General features: G+C 35.6%; 2 protein-coding genes across 2 annotated transcripts; both read left to right on the forward strand.

Annotated features, from left to right (window-relative positions):
- The first annotated feature begins 5,056 nt into the window (after positions 1-5,056).
- Positions 5,057-6,463, forward strand: LOC132551924 (blue-sensitive opsin P467-like). The gene has a single exon (XM_060216068.1). It carries the CDS (start codon positions 5,057-5,059, stop codon positions 6,311-6,313), a length of 1,257 nt encoding a protein of 418 aa, XP_060072051.1. The 3' UTR covers positions 6,314-6,463.
- Positions 6,464-13,461: 6,998 nt separating this feature from the next.
- Positions 13,462-15,098, forward strand: LOC132551933 (P2Y purinoceptor 12-like). Its single transcript, XM_060216074.1, has one exon. It carries the CDS (start codon positions 13,515-13,517, stop codon positions 14,763-14,765), a length of 1,251 nt encoding a protein of 416 aa, XP_060072057.1. The 5' UTR covers positions 13,462-13,514; the 3' UTR covers positions 14,766-15,098.
- Positions 15,099-23,224: the final 8,126 nt, after the last annotated feature.

Consider the following 23,224-nt stretch of genomic DNA (forward strand, 5'->3'; position numbering starts at 1 on the left):
ATGAAAATTGAAGGCGGGATCAAACTCCAGACGTGGAAATGTATTGACAAAAAGGACGAAAAACACGCAACAGGTCATATGATATACAAAACTGCTTGTGATAACTATTGGAGGGATCGTTATTGTTGGTAAGGATGTCATCATTTGGGTGATACATACACAAACTAATTATGAGCGAAATGTTATGTCTTTTTTGTCATATAAGAATAATGCTCTCTTCCTTGGCGATGACACAGAAAAACACGAGAAAATAAATCAACTTAACCATAAATTAACGCATGCATGTAAAAGGCACCATAGAGACGAACGAACCAGAATCAAATAGGAAGCCAACATTGGTCGTTGTTAAGGAAGCCAAAGCAGGGGTCCCTGACTCATCGGAATGTTACCAAACGGAAACAAAATAGGGTCTCAATGACAGGGTCTGAAAACATTGAGCACCGTCGACCGAGAGGGAATCCGTCTCATTGTAATCCTTACCACTATCATCAACATCATCACCTACGAACCGAAAGTCTGGCTGATGTTAGAACAGACCATAAACAGAGACTTCAGGTCTTCAATTCCACCAAGTCAGCTCGTCTTTTACAATAATTTACACATATTCCACATATTTAAAAAACATTGTAAACCCCATTGTGTATAGAATCATGGATAGGCGCTTCAGATCGGAATGTAAAAAGTATTTTATCAGATGTAAAGAATAAATAGTTGTTGATAGACTCTTTTGTCTGAGCTTCAGCTTTTTGTTTTATTACTAACAGCCTCTCCTTATCTTAGTTCAAAAACGTCTAGTAGATATTTATGATAAATTTCAATGAAACGAGGCGCAAACAAACAACAGAAACCACCAGATATACGTAACATACATCAAGCAGGTCCACCTGAATAGCGCACAAGGAAATCAAATGTTTTAAAATTTTGTAAATTCTCGATAAAACATTTCATAAGGTACAACTATATATGTGGTACTTATTGTGTAAATCTTCGGTAAATATTTCATAAGGTACAACTGTATATATGGTACTTCTTGTGTAAATCTTCGGTAAATATTTCATAAGGTACAACTGTATATGTGGTAGCTGTGGTTGGGTGTATCATGTGGTTTTTCCTCGAACGAGTTCAGTTTCAAAATATTTCCCTGTTATCCCTTACAGGAAACAGATGATATGGACCGAAGCGGAAAATTATGACCAAACACAATAATCTTTTAAAGTGCTTTGTAAGGACCGGAATTACGTGGCGCTATTGTTCACTGAAAAATACCAATTGAGGTTGACGGCGATTATGGGCAAGTTTTATGGTTACCATAGTGATCTCATTGGAAGACATTCTATTTCCTTGTACGATATCAAGTTTGACATGTTTGAAGGTAGAGCCTTGTTCTCATTTCGGAGTGTGAAATTACCTACTTGGATTCAGCAACATTTACAAAAGGTGAAGCAGATGACGCTAACTAGTCTTATTAGCCTCGTTCTTTTTCAAAAGTCTTTTTTAAAAAAACTGATTAGTCCTAGCCTTATAAAATATGTATTGGAATTAAGAGCCTGTTTACATTTAATTTTTTTATTTGTTGTTTTTCTATGATCAGTTTCCATTTTTCCCTGTAGGTGTTTGGCATTACAAAGCATACTTTGTTATATGTCTATATATGTTAACGTACCGATCGTATAATGAAAATATTAAAGTATGTGACTTAGTCGATACAAATAGTTTAATGGAAACGAACGATGCAAAAATGCTAATTTACTATACAGTTGTTTATGGTCAAAATTTCTGTAGATTTCACTGATGGAGATATATTCACTAATTTATATATTGAGTTATCTGACACGTACAAAACAGGATATATCAAGGACACTGGCTTTAAAAATGATAATAAATTATTTTACACAAATGAACATATACGCGGTGGTAGTAACATGTCAACATAATCACAATCAACACTCAAATTGAATAAAACTAGGCCAAAGATCTACGCGGAGACTCCGGAAAAGTACAAGGAGAACAGATGTTCCGGAAGAGTAAGCTTCGTCTGCTTCATCGACGACATCCCCCATTTAAAATGTTGTCCATCCAAGTAAGTTATGTTACGTTCTCAAATGAGAACAAGGCTTACACCAACGGAACCAACAGGCAAACTAACGAGCATAAAAAACGCCCAACTTCATATCGACCAAAGAAATAGAATAATTCTCAATGAGATTACTATGACGACCGCAAAACTTCCCCCATGATTTTCATCAACCTGCATCTCTTGAACCAGCAAGTCCTTGAATATCGAATCAAACGCAACATGTAAACACCATAGCTTGGGGACGTACGAAGGTTGTTATCCAGAAGTGGAAAAATCACAACAGGAACATTTAAACCATCATGCTTTTCATACAGCAAATTTAATTTAAGTTGTCTTTGCCTATTTTTTTTATTTTTTAAGACTTGAGCCTTTATGAAAAACCCTCATTTCATAAATCTTATATAACGAATACATAGGATGAACCATTCAATCTTCAGAAATAAAAAAGTAAGAAAAGAAAATGATTAAAAGCACCTTAAATTGTCAAAAAACATATGGTATTAATGTTATCCGTTGGTTTGATAGTGACTATGTATATTGGATATGAACAATGTACTTAAGGAAGACAAATATTTATATACTTTAATCCAGACATCCTGAATTCTTTCCAGAATTTATCCTACTTTCACTTGAAAGGGAGTGGTAAGTATCGAGGTATCACCACACGGATGCACCATCCTGATAGTTTCCACGTGTCCTATTATAGTAAACAGTATTGTCGAGTTGTTTAACAAAACCTTCATCAAAGCTTATTTGTACCATTTTAATAAAGTCAAGTTAGACTTACAGTTTTTGTGAAGCTGTTTACTGTTTAAGCGGAACAACTACTAGGTATGTGGATTTGTTAAAAATTCCAAAGAGCTATCTACGAATCTTGAACACACACTTTAAAACACCATTCTATCAGAACATTTGATTTTGGCTTTTCCCACTCCCATTCCAGTCGAAGAAGAAATATATGGAAACATATGATAAATTTTTGTGTGGACAATATATATATTCTTCGAGTTTATCGCTAATATATTCCAACAGACTATTGCCATACCTATTTTATGTGTCCCTCTCTTGGGTAATTTCTTTTTGTTTTCATACAATGCCTATTTTTTTAAATTGTATATCAAGCACGTCACCAAGACCATTGATATACCATCAGAAAGCAAAGTCAAGAAGACAAGAGACTCTACGACATCAACCGCTTACCTCGATTCCTTTGATGATACCAAACCGGAGAACATAAGATATGCCTTCGAGTTCCCTGTCTTGAATTCTCCACTGTTTGATAGATTGTTCCTACATGCCCAAACTAAGGTGATTACATGCCGCAGTATCGCAATATCAAGATTTTCGTTGGAAGATGACGGCAACTGCAAGACACTCAGGGTTTTGAGGGAAGTGGGTAGAGGAAAAGTATAGGGAAGTGTAACGGTCGTCATAATGATGACATTGAAAAATACTGTGTCTTTATGCTATACGACATTTCTGATGATTGTTGGTATGTCTTGGTTCCATTTGTGAGTGTAGCATTGCTAGCATGGATTGACCAAGATTTACATAGTGGGTGAAACAAACAACGCTTACCATTTCGGAACATTTGGCCGCATTCTCCCTGTGCTTTTCAGGATTCTAAAGATAACTATTGGTCTTATTTTCTGTTAACATGTAGGTATTTTCTTCGATGTTTTAGTTGACAATGTCTTCTTAGATTTTGGTGCTATGATCTTTCAACAGACTATTGGCATATCTAGAGCACACACTTGGTCTGTCTCTTGGTAAGGTTTGCTTTCTTATGAGACTTAATTTATCGAAAAGCGTATTCAAACAGATAAAAAAGACCTTGTGAAATTTTTAATTTCACTTTCAGATATATAGAGAATGTCCTGTCGTTCCATTTATTGACTATGTCCATCGCATATGTAAACCTACTAGAATTCGAAATTAAGAACAGTGCGGATACAACGGGTGCTGTTGTAATGAAACATTACGAAATGACAAAATCTACTACAATAATATATGTGATCGCATATGTCGGAATGTAAATATAACTTTTCTTTCACTGCGTGACGTTTAAAATCTTCTTCAGGAAATACCACACATACATACTCAAAATATCCTCAATGCACTCCATATTGAAAATATTGAACTTTGTCTCAATTACCACCAAAGGGATTTAGATTTAGCTCAAATTTGTTTGAAAAGGCATCAGATGTTCTGGACCGAGTGTTGTCGTTTTTCGGGTCGGTCTGAAATCCAGGATGACCGCCATCTTAAAAAGGACATTTTAAATTTCTCCAGATGGGAATGTTAATACAAAAGAAGCTGACAGAGTCTGACAAAGTATTGTTATATACGGCCTCGTCAAAACATGAAAGCACAATCATCTTTTTCCTAAACAACGCCTACTAAAACTGTTAAAATTCCACTTCTCAAGCTGAAACATGAGCTGATATTATGTGGAATGTTAAGAAACCGAAATTAAGTGTTGATTATTTATACCTTTACTGATGAAAGAAAGAGTTGTTTTACAACTTACTTGATTACTTTTCCCACTACAGCTTTTGATATCCCTTTAAAATGGTTTCATGATAAAATTAATTCCATTTCATAATGCTGCTGCTGCTGTAACCTAAACATTCTGAAACATTGATTGTGAAAATTAGACATTAAATATCTTCGTATCTTTACCTGTTGCTAAGGTGTATGAATGGAGAATGATTGTGAGTGCGAGTATGTTGATAGTTTTCTGTGTGTTTTCTATGTAAATAAACTGTATTATATGTTCATTGTGTTATATCTCTGTGTGATTTCTGGATATGCTGGGCCGAGGCTCATTCCACGTTAGATGATGAACATCCGTATCGGTTGCAAAAAACTATCAGTACACACATATATACGACACACACTTAACGTATGATAAAGCACGACACTAAGTAGTTGAAGAGCGTACATCAAGCACCAAGCACGCATAAACAAGGACTCAACATGGACCTGACTACCGACCCTACGTCGAATTTCACCACGTTATTGAATGTTTCATTTAAACCTCCTCCTTTGATTTATGTCAACGACCACGTCGCACAGACACTGCTGCCAGTGACAGTAGTTTTATGGTTTTATATCGCCATTGGTGTTTTGGGGAACAGTTTAGTGATGTTTGTGTACTGGGCACGTAAGAAGCCCGTAAGAGAGGACAGGTACTTCATCCCGTTATTGGCACTAGTAGACTTATTGTCGTGTGTGGTGTCTTCAGGGACTGGAATATATGCACAAACGTACCCATTAATATTCGATAATGATTTCGGGTGCAAGATGGCAGCGTTTCTGGGTATCCTTTTTGCAAGCACTTCGGCCGATTTTCTACTTGTTATTGCTGTGGAACGTTATATCAAGCTTTGTAGGCCATTTGGTCGCCAAATGACAATCTACATCAAGAAAATCCTTATCGTTGTTACCTGTGTTGTTGGATTGATATTATCAGCCCCTGCTCTCGATGTGTATAAAGTAGAACAGGTCCCCATGAAAATTGAAGGCGGGATCAAACTCCAGACGTGGAAATGTATTGACAAAATGGACGAAAAACACGTAACAGGTCATATGATATACAAAATCGTACTGTTTATGGTTACTGTTGTTAGATTTGGTGTGCTATTCTTTTGTTACGGAAACATTATTAAGAAATTGTACAATCACAGTAAACATAGACAGAGACTGGGGTCTTTTCTCTCATGTACGAACACTTCGATCACTTCCACTGAAGATACAGAAAATCACGTCGGGTTAAATCAACTAAACCAACAAAGTATGTCCGCAGATGATGCCAATGAAAAGAATGAAACCGCAATCAATGGGAAGCCAAACCAGAAAGTTGGAACTGAGCCACGGAAGGTTTCTGGAGCTGCTCAGAAAGTTTCCAAACGGAAACAAAGTGTGGTCTCAATGACGGGATCACTTGGAAGAAGAGGGAGCATGGTCGACCGACAGGGAATCCGTCTCACCTTAATATTTATCCTCGTCACTCTCATCTACGTCATCACCTACGGACCAAAAGTCTGGCTGATGTTAGAACAGACCGTAAACAGAGACTTCTGGTCTTCAATTCCACCAAGTCGGCTCGTCTTTTACAGGTTTTTACACACATTCTACATATTTAATAACATTGTCAACCCCATTGTGTATGGAATCATGGACAAGCGCTTCAGATCGGATTGTCAAAGTCGTTTAATCAGATGTAAAAAATAAAATAAATTGTCTTTTTTTCAACATTAGATGTAAAAAAAGAAATCAATCGTCATCTTTAATTCAACATTAGATCTTAAATCTACATATTTAGTAACATTGTCAACCGCACTGTACAATCATGGACAAGCGCTTCAGATCGGATTGTGAAAGTCGTTTAATCAGACGTACAAAAAAGTCACTTGTCGTCTTTGCTTAATATTAGATGTAAAAAAGAAATCAATTGTTGTCTTTGCTTAATATTAGATGTACAAAAAGAAATCAATGTCGTCTATGTTTAAATATTAAATGTAAAAAAGAAATCAATGTCGTCTATGTTTAAATATTAGATGTAAAAAAGAAATCAATGTCGTCTATGTTTAAATATTAGATGTAAAAAAAGAAATATACTGTCATCTTTGCTTAAATATTTGATGTTAAAAAAAGAAATCACTTGTCGACTATGCTTAAATATTAGATGCAAAAAATAAAATTATCTTTGATTGAATATTTATGTAATCAGTGATAGGTTTTGTTGTATCACTTACAATTTCTTCCTTTCTTGCTTCCAGAACGCTTCATGTTCCGAAAAATGACTTGTTTCAATATATTTACGAGATGTGCTGCATTTTTGTCTTACGTTATTATGCTTACAGAGAAATATAGGAGAAAATGTCGCTGCTTTATCAATAAATGTTTATCACATTGTTATGTTTTGAGGAAGGATATGTTCAAGCTATCAAATAAAACATTATTTGTAATATTTTTAATTTTAAAGATTTACCTTTTGATTACGATAATGATATGTACGTAGTAACAACACTTTAGTCATATCAGTGTTTGTAAATAAGGGACCAAAATAATTAATGTAACGAAGTTTAAAATGTTGCAATGAAACTTTAATTTCATTGAAATAAATTGGCGTAACTCACGTGCAAAACTGAAAATGTTTTGATTTGTTTTGAAAATATCACCATACGTGCAGTACATACCATACATTCAGTATCGTATTAAGTAAGTCATTTTATAAGTAGTAGCAGACGCAGCCTTTCATACAAAATTATACCTTGAAATCAGTATACCGTTGATAAACGCAGTCCTTTCCTTCCTTATTTAGGCCACTTATTTCCACTTTAAACAATACGTTCATGACTCGTCGTCACTAACAAACAATAGGATCAATTATTCAGAGTTAAACAATTGGGGTAGGGTTAAGAAAAATATACTTAATTACAATGTGTATCCATGTTAATGATAGAAAAAAAAGGAAAATAATGTACAGGAATATTGGTAAGATTTATTAGTCCAGTGATCGCTTATATCAGGCTTGTCTTTCTGTAGGTAAGATCACAACAACACTGACTGTGGAAATATAAAATTCGACAAATAGATGATAAAATTTGTATGAGATAGGTCTCTCTGCAAGAAAGGATTGCTAAAGATACAAAAATGACACATATAAGCCGGAAAACGTGTCTGGTTAATGCTGATATCAAACTGGCTTAAGAACATTCTTCCCGTGAAACCGGACCTAAAAAACTGAGGCGTGGTTTAAGTTTTATTTTATAGCCCTATCAGTAATGTAAAAATTCAAAAAATGTCCCTGGTGGGTGATTAACCTATGTGATATTTTGCAGAATAACAAAGAAACGTATAAAACGTCCAATTGAGTCCTAGTTCCGATTGCTTTCAACTTTGGCTTAATTCTATACTGGATATAAGTTTCTAAGGTGATGATATAATTGTAGGCAATTAACTGGGTGTTATCATTGTTTAAGTGTTTTAATAAAGTCATAAAACTTGAGCTCATCATGTTATGTAAATGAGAAAATTACTATATATTTTAGAAAGAGCACACTTACATTTTGGATATTATTCTTCAAATTGAATAAAGAAAAAACAAACTTTAAATGGACCCTCGTAAAATGTTAAAATGTATATATGGTATATATATATTTATGGTAATCGAAATTCATATCAGGATAATGAGCCGTTAAACAAGAACATAAGATAGCTGTCTTTCTTACAAATAATACCATTTTCAGACTTATTTCTTTGTACTTTACCCTAGTGTTACCTGTGTGCATGCGTACAACAATAATCGATAGTAGATATTATGCTAATTGTGTTAAATACTTAATTACCTGTTTATGCCTGAGATGACCACATGTCCCTTAACTGGCCTCACACTTCTAATCCAATCGGAGACAACTACCCCAGGTCTAACTAACCGTACACAAAAACATGTTGGACAACTGATTACCATTAAGACCTGCAGTACCTACAAATTGTAAAACGCTTATCGGCGTTGCAGTTATTTTCAATTATATCTTCATCCAACAGTTAGAACGCTTGTTCTATATTGTCAGTTTTAGCGCAAGATAGGAGTACTGTGGCACAACTTTCCTGAATTGCTCCTTCCGATACTATTGTATCCTAGTTAATGGACGTAAGTGAATGTAGATGTCATAAGAATATTCCTCTTTTGATGTGCTCTTGGTCTACCTCTCCTTATAACTAGGTAACATCTTAATATACTAACGTTCGACTTAAACATTAGCTACAATGATAAGCCACAAGGGCTTTTCATAAAGCGTCCAAACTATCTTAATACCAATTTTTATCGATTGGAATGCCAATTTTAAGTTGCTGTAGAAAAAAAACCTATACCAAAGGTGAAACAAGATCATGCTGTGTTGGATTCACTTTCAGAGTGGATTTAAATGAAATCGATCAATTATTCTTAATAGAATACGCGGCTTGAAATATAAAATGGAAAACAAAACACAAGTCTGTATTTCTTGATCCTGATGTTTAGTCTACACTTCAAAATAAATTAATTGTATGAAAGACAAAAAGGACAAAACATCTGATAACTTGTTTGGAGACTATGTTTTCTAACCTACAAAAAGAACCAGGCTTATAAGATAACGTAGGGAACTCTACATATATATAATTCAATAATACTGGCTAATCATGCTATATTATTACACGTATACAGCTTGCCAATTAATGATAAGTATACGGACATCCCCCGTTTATACTGGATACATTAACATCTCGTCTACTTGTTCAACCATACTTTTATCATGTCCTTACTATTATTTTAAGTATTATCAAATTAGGGTTACAGTCTTATTTTGATACTGTTTCCTCATGAAGCGGGTTTAATGTCATGTTGATCTAAAAGAAATCCAAAGAGCTTATGACCGACCTTGAACATCCTCTTCTAAAAACCCGTTTTTCTATAAGATCACTTTTCCACTCTGTACACTAACATATCTTATTCTAAACTAAACGAATGTCTCCTCTTGTTACATTCATTTGTGTGAGAGCTTTTCTTTCCAAAAAAAGGTGATTGACGATACAGCTATATGGTTGTAAACCATACTTAAGTTAAGTTTGTGATAAAGCTGTATATTGGACAGACCAGAAGGTTTAACTTCATTATATCTTAACTACACATAGCCAGGATGATGTGCAAATATGTTATTTTATCATGCTTTACTCAATATTGACAGACAATTACTGGATACCAGATGAATATGAAATATACAAATCCATATACACTAATTATGTATAGTCTACAAACCATAATAAAATAATGAATTTAAATTATATTGACAGAATTGGCAGTGCAAATGGACATGGGACTTTTATGCCAACCTGCCAATCTATTTAATAAAAAAATATATCATTTATATGTGTTATTGCAAGTGTATACAACTGTAGGTTGCTGTATACTATATTCATATATATATATTATATATTGTGCATAGTGTATGCGAGATGTGTGAGAGTTATCTCCCTTTATTTGTTTTTCCTTGTTTTTTTCCCTTTCTGTGTTTATAAATTCACTTTCATTTCAAATTATATAATTTACATCGTTACTTTTAAACTTTGTTAACTTTGGCTTCGTGGAGAGAATTTATATAGGCTTTGCCTGTTATTCAATCCACACTGACTGTACCATCTTTTTCATTAAACTTTGTTGAAATGAAATGAAATTTGTGATAAATACGCCAAATCAAAGAAGAAATATATGGAATAAAAATTGTTATACGACATGAAGTTGAACGTTCTCGTTAGTAGACCCTTCAGCTCCTTTGTGTTACCATGTTTTCTTCTTTGAATTTTCATTGCTTATTTGGAATGACCAAGATTTACATGTTGTCAATATACAGAAGTCTATTCCGGATAACCGCGTGTCATTCCCCTCGTTCTTTATCAGGTGTCTATTGTAAATCTTCCTTTTGTTCATTTGTTGTTCTGGTTTTAATGAATTTGAGACTGGATAATGATTCTGTTCATATGTTGCAATTTTCTTGTTTTAAAGAGATTTCTCCTGATGGTAATTAATTGACTCCTTAGTACTCTATTGGAACAGACAAAGGATGTTATGGTGCCGAATCCGATGTTATAGAGTAATACAATTCTATATCCATACTCTTTCTGATATGTTATAAGGATATTATCGCTCTTCAGCGAACGGGATAAACAAACTGTAACGCCCTAAATCACCTTATAAACTACTGTTTCTCAAGAAAATTGATCCCTATTCTAATAAAAGCTGAAGCATATAAACACTTAATTAGCAAACTATTTTAATGAGATATGTCATAAGCTTTATGAATAGCAAGTAATCAAGATGTTCCTGTTAATGGTCAGTATTGTCATTAGTGGTCAGTGTATAGCAAACTTTAAAAGAATGTTGGCGTTAGTGGTCAGTATGTGATCAACTTTATACGGGTATTGTCACTAGCGGTCAGTATATGATAAACGTTATACGGGTATTGTCACTAGCGGTCAGTATATGATAAATTTGTACGAGTATTGTCACTAGTGGTCAGTATATGATAAACTTTATACGGGTATTGTCACTAGTGGTCAGTATATGATCAACTTTATACGGGTATTGTCACTAGCGGTCAGTATATGATAAATTTGTACGGGTATTGTCACTAGCGGTCAGTATATGATAAATTTGTACGGGTATTGTCACTAGTGGTCAGTATATGATAAATTTGCACGGGTATTGTCACTAGCGGTCAGTATATGATAAATTTGTACGGGTATTGTCACTAGCGGTCAGTATATGATAAATTTGTACGGGTATTGTCACTAGCGGTCAGTATATGATAAACTTTATACGGGTATTGTATTTACTGGTCCGTGTAAAGAGTTGTATAGTAAACGTTATACGAGTATTGTCACTAGTGGTCAGTATATGATAAATTTGTACGAGTATTGTCACTAGTGGTCAGTATATGATAAACTTCATACGAGTATTGTCACTAGTGGTCATTATGTGATAAACTTTATACGGGTATTGTCACTAGTGGTCAGTATATGATCAACTTTATACGGGTATTGTCACTAGTGGTCAGTATATGATAAATTTGTACGAATATTGTCATTAGCGGTCAGTATATAATAAACTTTATATGGGTATTGTCATTAGTGGTCAGTATATGATAAACGTTATATGGGTATTGTCACTAGCGGTCAGTATGTGATCAACTTTATACGGGTATTGTCACTAGCGGTCAGTATATGATAAACTTTATACGGGTATTGTCACTAGTGGTCAGTATATGATAAACGTTATACGGGTATTGTCACTAGCGGTCAGTATATGATAAACGTTATACGGGTATTGTCACTAGTGGTCAGTATATGATCAACTTTATACGGGTATTGTCACTAGTGGTCAGTATATGATCAACTTTATACGGGTATTGTCACTAGCGGTCAGTATATGATAAATTTGTACGGGTATTGTCACTAGCGGTCAGTATATGATAAATTTGTACGGGTATTGTCACTAGCGGTCAGTATATGATAAATTTGTACGAGTATTGTCATTAGTGGTCAGTATATGATAAATTTGTACGGGTATTGTCACTAGCGGTCAGTATATGATAAATTTGTACGGGTATTGTCACTAGCGGTCAGTATATGATAAATTTGTACGGGTATTGTCACTAGCGGTCAGTATATGATAAATTTGTACGAGTATTGTCACTAGTGGTCAGTATATGATCAACTTTATACGGGTATTGTCACTAGTGGTCAGTATATGATCAACTTTATACGGGTATTGTATTTACTGGTCCGTGTAAAGAGTTGTATAGTAAACGTTATCGATGTATTGTCGTTAGTATATAGTGTCATTGTAAAGTTGCTAGTCTTTAGATTTGTAATTCAGCTTCGGAGAAATATGATATTTGAAGGAAATCACTCTGAAGACCGTGATCGTTCTCCATAACCCTGTGTTATTAGTTTGTTATATGAAAGAGCATACATCAATCTGGTTTTGACATGTATTTGATCGAATTCTTTTCAGCCTTATTCTAATTTTCAGTACCAGCTATTGACATAATACCGTGTGTTATTATTGCATAGTGTATTGCTATCAAAAGACCACAGCAATCGATATATGTAAGGACATGGGTTTGATTCATTTATCTGACGTGATATGACATTAGGGTAAGAAAATAAAAGTCATTTTATAATTATCATATTGTAATATTTTAAAATAATGATCAATAACTTAAAAGTAATGTTCGATAATTTGTTAATATGTTGTAATGATACAAGTTGTCTGAGCATCCACTTAACTATGGTCACTTATGTCGGCAGGAAAGGCGGCATGAAAAGGATATGACCGGACAAAAGTCACGATGTATTTCGTAATTATTTTACTGCATAAGTTAAATGACACGTCATCTGTTTTCCTTGAATGTGATACAGGAACGCCCCTCAGCTAAGTTGATCTGTATTAGATGAACAGGCTAACTCAACACCAACTAGCTATTTGTCTGTGCTCTGTTGTTTGGGCCGTGGTAACGAGAGTGTATTGTTGTATTGTAACCTCCAGTATAGTATAACAATGAAGAAAAAGATTAGTTATTGAAACCTGGACCTTCTGTTCTACATATATTAGTTAATCAACAACATGGTTCTCTGCCGGAACATTGTTTCGAACCTGTTAATTGTTGGTTACAAGATACATCATTACATTTATTAGAATTGTAACGTCCAGTGCACTCTCCGGTGTAAAGTCCTTAAATACAGGATGTCAGAATTAACAATACAGACTCCACTTTACATCGTGCAGTCTCCTGTACACAAGTTTACGCAGACTTGAAAAGTCCTGGATGTAAACATACATCCTGCTGGATAGTGATCTTTACGAAAGCTACCAAGTGTTAAACAAATCAACATGAACCTGACTACCGAACCTACGTCGAATTTCACCACGTTATTGAATGTTTCATTTAAACCTCCTCCTTTGATTTATGTCAACGACCACGTCGCACAGACACTGCTGCCAGTGACAGTAGTTTTATGGTTTTATATCGCCATTGGTGTTTTGGGGAACAGTTTAGTGATGTTTGTGTACTGGGCACGTAAGAAGCCCGTAAGAGAGGACAGGTACTTCATCCCGTTATTGGCACTAGTAGACTTATTGTCGTGTGTGGTGTCTTCAGGGACTGGAATATATGCACAAACGTACCCATTAATATTCGATAATGATTTCGGGTGCAAGATGGCAGCGTTTCTGGGTATTTTGTTCGCCGGATTGTCTGCCAATTTTCTTGTGATCATTGCTGTAGAACGTTATCTGAAGGTTTGCAAACCATTTCGCCGTCAAATGACAATACTGACGAAGAAAATCGCTTTTATTGTCATGATTGCGATTAGTTTGGTGTGTTCTATCCCTTCCCTAGGAATTTACCGCGTAGAGGAGGTCCCCATGAAAATGAAAGGAGGATTCAAAATCCAGACGTGGAAATGTATTGACACAAAGGACAAAGAACACGCAACAGGTCATATGATATATAAAATCGCACTGTTTGTGATAACAATGATAAAATTTGTCGTTCTGGTGGTATGTTACAGTAATATTTCCTTTATCATATTTAAGCAGAGAAAATACAGACACAGAATGGGATCGATCACATCAAATGGTAGTACCTCCGTCTCATGCAGTCATAAGGATGAAGAAGTCCAGCTGAAAACCCCTGCTGTTAAGGAGGAATTCGAACATGTAAAAGTGGTTACAAAAAAAGAATTCGAACGAAAAATACAACACCCATTGGTTGGTAATAAAACCCACAAAAGAAAGGTAACAGATCCTGAAAGATGTAATCGGAAGCAAAGTGTGGTCTCAGCGACGGGATCGCTTAGGAGGAAAGGCAGTGTGGTCGACCGACAGGGAATCCGTCTCACCTTAATATTTATCCTCGTCACTATCATCTACATCATCACTTACGGACCAAAAGTCTGGCTGATGTTAGAACAGACCGTAAACAGACACTTCTGGTCTTCGATTCCACCAAGTCAGCTCGTCTTTTACAGGTTTTTACACACATTCTACATATTTAATAACATTGTCAACCCCATTGTGTACGGAATCATGGACAGGCGCTTTAGATCGGATTTAAGGAGTTGTTTTAAAATATGTGAGTAAATAAATGACTAATATGGCTCCCTCATCCGTGCTTAAGAGGAAAGTTTTCTATCTTGGGTACTAAAACTATAGACAGATTTCACAAATAAAATGTATGTCATTTAAATATCTGTTATGATAAAACAGTGGTACAGTCATATTGAAGCTGGCTTCATTCAAAGCGGAAATATCATGTCATCATCTCAGTTTTGAAAAAGAAAATTTCTTATCGGTGTGAACGCTATGAAAAAAAAAAGTTCTTTTTTATCGGTGTAAATAAATTGAGAAAAATTGTGTATTTTCTTTTTTAACACTATTAAGTTAAGTGACACACAAGCCATTCTGATGGATTGATTAACACACGGATGTTAATTCGGTTAGTTTGTTATTAGTATGTTTATACAAACGCGAGCTGAACTGAAGTAATTGGTGTCAGACGGCGGAAACACGCGTTTGCTGATATTGATATACTCTACAAGTATTTGTCAGCATACTCTCACAGTACGTATATCTAAAGTTTGTGACAGTAATAGTGACTCTCACAGTACATATATCTAAAGTTTGTGAAATAGTGACTCTCGCAGAACGTATATGTTAAGTTTGTGAAATAGTGACTCTCACAGTACGTATATGTTAAGTTTGTGAAATAGTGACTCTCACAGTACGTATATGTTAAGTTTGTGAAATAGTGACTCTCACAGTACGTATATGTTAAGTTTGTGAAATAGTGACGCTCACAGTACGTATATGTTAAGTTTGTGAAATAGTGACTCTCACAGTACGTATATGTTAAGTTTGTGAAATAGTGACTCTCACAGTACGTATATGTTAAGTTTGTGAAATAGTGACTCTCACAGTACGTATATGTTAAGTTTGTGAAATAGTGACGCTCACAGTACGTATATGTTAAGTTTGTGAAATAGTGACTCTCACAGTACGTATATGTTAAGTTTGTTAAATAGTGACTCTCACAGTACGTATATGTTAAGTTTGTGAAATAGTGACTCTCACAGTACGTATATGTTAAGTTTGTGAAATAGTGACTCTCACAGTACGTATATGTTAAGTTTGTGAAATAGTGACTCTCACAGTACGTATATGTTAAGTTTGTGAAATAGTGACTCTCACAGTACGTATATGTTAAGTTTGTGAAATAGTGACTCTCACAGTACGTATATGTTAAGTTTGTGAAATAGTGACTCTCACAGTACGTATATGTTAAGTTTGTGAAATAGTGACGCTCACAGTACGTATATGTTAAGTTTGTGAAATAGTGACTCTCACAGTACGTATATGTTAAGTTTGTGAAATAGTGACTCTCACAGTACACCTTCATGTGACTAGAATGGACTGTTCTCCATTTGTAAAATTACTGGCTTTGGTTTGTACATTTTATCAAATGTTAACTTTCAAACCTCGCTGGATTCGAAATAAAAACAACCGAAATTATTTCCTCCTCATATCATTCATTTATGCAACCATTCACGACAACTTCTCTAGAGACCAATTGGATGATAAAGTATAATAGGAACAGTTCCTTAATTCATGAATTATGAAAAATAGATAGCGGTAACATAAAGGTTAATTGATGATATTACCAATGATATTGTGACAGTTTTAAAGGATTAGATCATTTCAGTCACATTCCTAAAAATACAGACGTTTCACATTCAAAACACAAGAAATACCAACATGTCAGCATAAACATAATCCAAACTCTAATTCAGTAAAACTAGGGCAAAACATTATTGATACAGAAACATGAAAAGGTAAAAGTAGAATAATATCAGGTGTTCCGGAAGAGTAAGCGTCTTTTACTTCATCGATGACACCCGCGATGTAAATTTTAGTCAATCCAAGTAATTAATGCCACGTTCTGAAATGAGAACAAGGTATACAACAACGGATCAACAGACAAACTAACGAGTATCAAACACGTTCACGTGCATATCAATGAGATAAATCACCATGACGACCGTAAAACTTCCCCATAATTTTCATCAACCTGTATCTTTTGAAACCCTGTGTTACAAGTTTGTCTACCATTTAATGACTTTGTAAGAAAATCATGATAATCGAACCCTTCAAAATCGAATCAACTGCGACGTCTACACACCATAGGACGGGGATGCAAAGATATTGCTATCCAGAAACAGAAAATTCACAATTGAGAAATTGAAATTATCGCGCTTATCATACGGCTTGGTGGAAAGGTGTGTGTTGGTTTCGTTGTAGGAAAATATCGAGATAAGTGGCTCCTTAGAAGAGTCCGGTGGGTATACGATGGACCTAATCAATACATTCCTTGATCCGGTAATTATATTGGTGTATTGTCGGTGTCATTTGTAAAGTTACTCTATCAGCAGGGTAGATGTTGGCACATTTTCATGCAATCTTTATGAGAATGTTTTGTAAGTATCCAGGAAGCTACAGAGGTGTGTAGTGTACTTATCGTATATAAGGAAGTTAGTTTTATGTGTCAGCGTGCTTTCCGTTTGAAACGATGAGAGGGTACTTACTGGATATCATATAACAAATAAACGGAAATTGTCAGGGCTGGACGATGTCAGCAGTAAGCGCCAGATGCTTGTCCTGGTTGGAGTAAGTAAATGTCTCACTGATTGTAGTTTCGACTTCATGTGAATAATTCAGTGCTAGCAACTGACTTATATAGGGTTGCTACTACCGAACAATGAATTTATAAGGGTTATTGTCATCTACTCTTCAACTGTGAAAAACAGTAATCAGCACTGTTTGATTATTTACAAAATCGCGCATACATGTTTTCCTGCTTTTTGTATCCCCTATCATACACACAAATTTACTGAAGCTGCTAATCAGCTTTGAGGACTACAAGATTGATCTAATTCCTAATCCATGTGTTGTATTATCTGATATAGCATTGACCCAGAATTCTCAACTGTATGTATGATACGTAAGTCCCAATATGATGACGGGCTAGTAATGCATAAAAAACTTTTGATATCATTTTTGTACGACATAGTCTAGGTAACGATGTCTTGCTATAGTTCTCATAGAACTAATATGTGTCTACAGCCTCCCATTTCAATCGGAGAGAAAATATCCATGATGTTCGTATTTTTTGATAGGCAAAAAACACATGTATACTCTTGTCATTTTTTTGATATTCGAACCGTCCACGTTTTACGTTCCTTTCTATATATATATCTCAGTAATACTGAAACGATTGATTCCATGTGATTAACAACATTACACAATAAAGGATTAGCAGTGTAGACTTGTAGTTATTTCTGTAGTTTGTAAAAGAAAGAGCACTTTTGATTGGTTGTTTGAAAGAAGGCATTTCATGGGTAGTCGTATAAATAGAGGTTCCACCAGACGAAAAGCTAGCTCTCTCTCGGATGCTGACAGACGAACGTAAAGGATCTCTAGCTGAAAATAAAAGGTAACAGTGACCAAGCTAAAAAAAGTTTGGGTCTAGCTCCTTTAAAATCGGAACCAATAATTCTTACACGTCTTATACAAGTGTACAAAGTCACGGGAGATCACAGTACAGGGTGATGTGTAGTTGATCAGGTACAGTGACAGGGTAACGAGGCACAGGTTTTGCCGAGACACAGTGTATAGCTGACTTGGTCCAAGTGGTTGAGGCAAAAGGTGACGCAGTCATGCACGTGTGTCGCGGTGAAGGCTGACGTGGTCGAAGTGTGTCACGGTCAATTTTGTACAGTCACGGGTGTTGTGGTAAAAGGTTAATTATTTACTACCGACACAGGGTGGCGGGTATATATGTGATAAAGTGTTTTAGTTGGTATTGAGACTCTATACATGTCAGTGTTAAGTGCAATAAATGTTGAATTCTATAGTTATTGAAGTATAATTTATATCATTATTTGAGTCAGGTAGACAGAGCAGTATTTTGTATATATATTGTGGGCATTTTACTATTTGTTAAACAGTTACTGGGTCCAAGATAGAACTTGGTAACGAACTGACAGTACGCATCCGTTACAATACCATGGTTACCGATGATGGTTTCTAATACTACAAATATACCTCTGCTAGTGTACATTGGTACGTGTTCGTTTACATGAAATGACATGGTACGGACATCCAATTTGAAATTTTAATGTATGCTTATCTAAAAAACTTCTTTAGGAACATCGTTGACCTTTTTACACCTGAAATGCCGCTGAAATACGTGATGTCGATGAAATTCCTGAGTGAATTATAAGCAAACAATCGTCACCAAGATAGTGCTATATAAACGTCATATTAAAACAGTGTTTTGATGCAAAACTATAGATGTAAACATTGTCAGTGCTTGCTATTGGCTAATCATATAATTCATGCAGTGTTTGCATTTGGCACGGCATTTGAACTCTGCCGTTGCAGGCTTGCTCGACCTGGTCGACCCTAGCTTTGGCTCTTGGCTCGCCTCCAAAACTAGTTCGCTACTCGCTATGTGCTCGATTTTTAAACTCGTTTTTTTAGCTTTTAGCTCAGCTATTGAAATCATGTAGAAAAACACTGAGGTAATCCGCGAATGTAGAAAAACATCGAGGTAAATTGCCGATGTAGAAAAACACCGTGGTAATACACCGATGTAGAAAAACACCGTGGAAATCCTCGGATGTAGAAAAACACCGAGATAAACTGCCGATGTAGAAAAACACCGTGGTAATCCGCGGATGTAGAAAAACACCGAGGTAAACTACCGATGTAGAAAAACACCGTGGTAATCCGCCGATGTAGAAAAACACCGGGGTAATCCGCGGATGTAGAAAAACACCGTGGTAATCCGCCGATGTAGAAAAACACCGAGGTAATCCGCGGATGTAGAAAAACACCGAGATAAACTGCCGATGTAGAAAAACACCGAGATAAACTGCCGATGTAGAAAAACACCGAGGTAATCCGCGGATGTAGAAAAACACCGAGGTAATCCGCGGATGTAGAAAAACACCGTGGTAATCCGCCGATGTAGAAAAACACCGAGGTATAAGCATATATGTGTACCGCCATTCACCTTTCTTGAAAAAGAAAGCTCTCAAAACAAGATAATGAAGGATTTCTTCCAGTTGAGAGTAGAACATTGCGGTGAAGTTGAAACGTCGAATGCTCTTATAGAAAGGAGAGCGTGTTGAGGATTTTGTCAGAAGCTCTTCTCAAATTCTATGAATTTCAATGCTTGAGTAAACACCGTCACAACGGACTGTAACCTGGATTTTGGAGATTTCAAAGAAAGAAGAACGGTAGTTAGAAGTTTGAACAAACGTTTGTTTGAACAGCCTAAGGAACATGCATTAAAGCGTTGTTCATATAGATTATTGTGAATTCAATTAAAACGGGGATGACATTACCCTTATCATTGATAAACAATATCTAAATTATTGTAATACTGAAACATGATTAGCCCGTATTTCTTCTTTAGAAAGATTGCTTAAAGTAGGTGTTGTTTCATTCGTTATAAAGAAAACCTAGTTTTTTTAGAAAGCAGGAAATGTAATAATGTTTGTAGAAAAGGAACAAGTTATTGGACGTTTATCAGCAGGCACAATAACATACCTGTCGTGTAAATCTTCAAGTCAAGATGCGAACTCTTAATGGATGATGGGCCAAATAGATTTAACAAACCCTGAAGTGAATTCAACGCATGCTCTCGTTTCACCCGTTCTCTGTCATGGTTTTCAAAGAATCCGTGAGTAGTTTGAACTTGATATTCCAATTAATGGACAGTGGTTTACAATATCTAAGACCCTTCATGAAAAACTCTAGTATTTTAACATTTTGGATAAAGTTTAAATCGCCAGTTTCTACGTGGTCAATTAGACCATAGATAAAAGTATAGGAATAACACGCTGACGGAGACTTAGTTCTTAGGTCATCTACATTAAGTGTTTCTTTGCAGTTGAAAGTCATGATTCAAGGAGCTTAGAGTAACTAGGACAACAACAAGAAAATACAAACATGTCAACAAATTCATAATTCAAACGCAAATTCAATAAAACTAGGGCGAAATATGAACAAAACAAAACAGAGACTTCTGGAAAATGTACAAGATGAACAAGACCGTGTTCCGAAGGGTAAGCATATTCTGATTCACCGACGACACCTGCCACATAAATTTTGTTCAATCCAAGTAGGTACTGTCACGTTCTCATTTACAGGGGCATCTTGCACTAAAAGTTGTGGGATGGTAGTTTGAACAGATTTCTAATGTAAAATATTGCTGATGGTAACAGCATCTTTCATAAATTGGCGAAATAACCGTTTACCGTGAACCATGAATAGAACTATCTAGAAATGGTTAATTCACCATGAAGAAGTTATTCAAACCACCACGTTCATAATACATTTTTGTGAAAGTCTTGATTAAGATCGAGTTATGGACTGGTGTAGAAGTGTGTGTCAGCCGATTGATTTCCATTTCTGATGAGTATATACAGTGGATATTGTCAATGTGGTAATATGAACACAAAAATTTTCGTTTAAGGCAATGCTTCAGCGTAGTTAAGAATACACAAAAAATACCTACCAAAAATAGAAATCATTTCCGCAATTTGAGAGAAAGCAACAAACTATCGGAAAAAATCTAACCGTAGGGCTGTTTCATCAGAATCACATTACTTGTACGTTTTATTGCAAACAAATTCTTTCTGATATAAAGTATGACCCTTGGGGTATATCATCCGACCAAAATCTCAAAAAGTTATGTGTAAGCACACTAAACAATGGCCCGGCTTATCCGCAAAATACAAATGTCGATACTGATATAACGTAGATACTGGACAGTACAACACAGTGTAATTGTCTGTCCTCCGGCGGATAACTCCCCATTAGATCTCCGTCCCATCGGGCTGATAACATCAAACGAAATCATAACAATTAGTTAGGCATCCTGGCAATTTTTCCGCGCATGCGCCGTGCCAAACATATAAAGCACAGCGCCAAGTAAAATACTTCAGTATATTAAATTCCAAAAACATAGTGTACAGACATAATGGAATAACGGCGTAGGATGAAGAAGGTGTCAAAATCACACAAGGATGAATACAGTGGTCAGAGAGAGAAATAAATACAGCAGGCTAGACAGTATCAAAACAGTAGGTTTACAACGCCGTGATAAATACTGTAATAAATACAATAGGATAAATCCATAATAAACACCACAGGTTAAAGATATCATAATATTTACAGCAGGTTTTACACATCATAACTGATACCGTAGGTTGAACATATCATAATATTTACAGCAGGTTTTACACATCATAACTGATACCGTAGGTTGAACATATCATAATATTTACAGCAGGTTTTACACATCATAACTGATACCGTAGGTTGAACATATCATAATATTTACAGCAGGTTTTACACATCATAACTGATACCGTAGGTTGAACATATCATAACTGATTCAGTAGATTAAAAACATCATAACAAACACACCTGGTTAGAAATATCTTAATACATACAGCAGAATAAACACATTATAACAAATATAGCGGGTTAAAACATCGTAATAAACACAGCAGGTCTCTTACACATCATAACTGATACAGGAAATACAGGTTGAAAATATCATGAATATCTACAGCAGATTCGAAACACATCATAACTGATACCGTAGGTTGAACATATCATAATATTTACAGCAGGTTTTACACATCATAACTGATGCCGTAGGTTGGACATATCATAACTGATTCAGTAGGTTAAAAACATCATAACAAACACACCGGTTAACATACCGGTAAATCAGGTTACAGCAGGAAACAACACATTATAACTGGTAAAATATACAACACAGTTAACAACTGGTAAATCAGGATAATAAACAACACAGTGTCTAACATACCGGTAAATCATCAGGTAAACAACACGGTGTCTTACATACCGGTAAATCAGGGTGCTGAGGTAAACAACACCGTGTCTAACATACCGGTAAATCAGGGTACTGAGGTAAACAACACAGTGTCTAACATACCGGTAAATCAGGCTATTGAGGTAAACAACACAGTGTCGAACATACTGGTAAATCAGGGTACTGAGGTAAACAACACCGTGTCTAACATACCGGTAAATCAGGCTATTGAGGTAAACAACACAGTGTCTAACATACCGGTAAATCAGGGTACTGAGGTAAACAACACAGTGTAGCTGGTAAATCAGGATACTGAGGTAAACAACACAGTGTCTAACATACCGGTAAATCAGGATACTGAGGTAAACAACACGGTGTCTTACATACCGGTAAATCAGGGTACTGAGGTAAACAACACAGTGTCTAACATACCGGTAAATCAGGGTACTGAGGTAAACAACACAGTGTCTAACATACCGGTAAATCAGGGTATTGAGGTAAACAACACAGTGTCGAACGTACCGGTAAATCAGGGTACTGAGGTAAACAACACGGTGTCGAACATACCGGTAAATCAGGGTACTGAGGTAAACAACACAGTGTCTAACATACCGGTAAATCAGGGTACTGA

The sequence above is a fragment of the Ylistrum balloti genome, unplaced genomic scaffold (assembly GCF_031769215.1).
Source record: "Ylistrum balloti isolate Yb309-2 unplaced genomic scaffold, AGI_CSIRO_Ybal_v1 Utg370226, whole genome shotgun sequence".
Taxonomy (NCBI): Eukaryota; Metazoa; Mollusca; class Bivalvia; order Pectinida; family Pectinidae; genus Ylistrum; species Ylistrum balloti.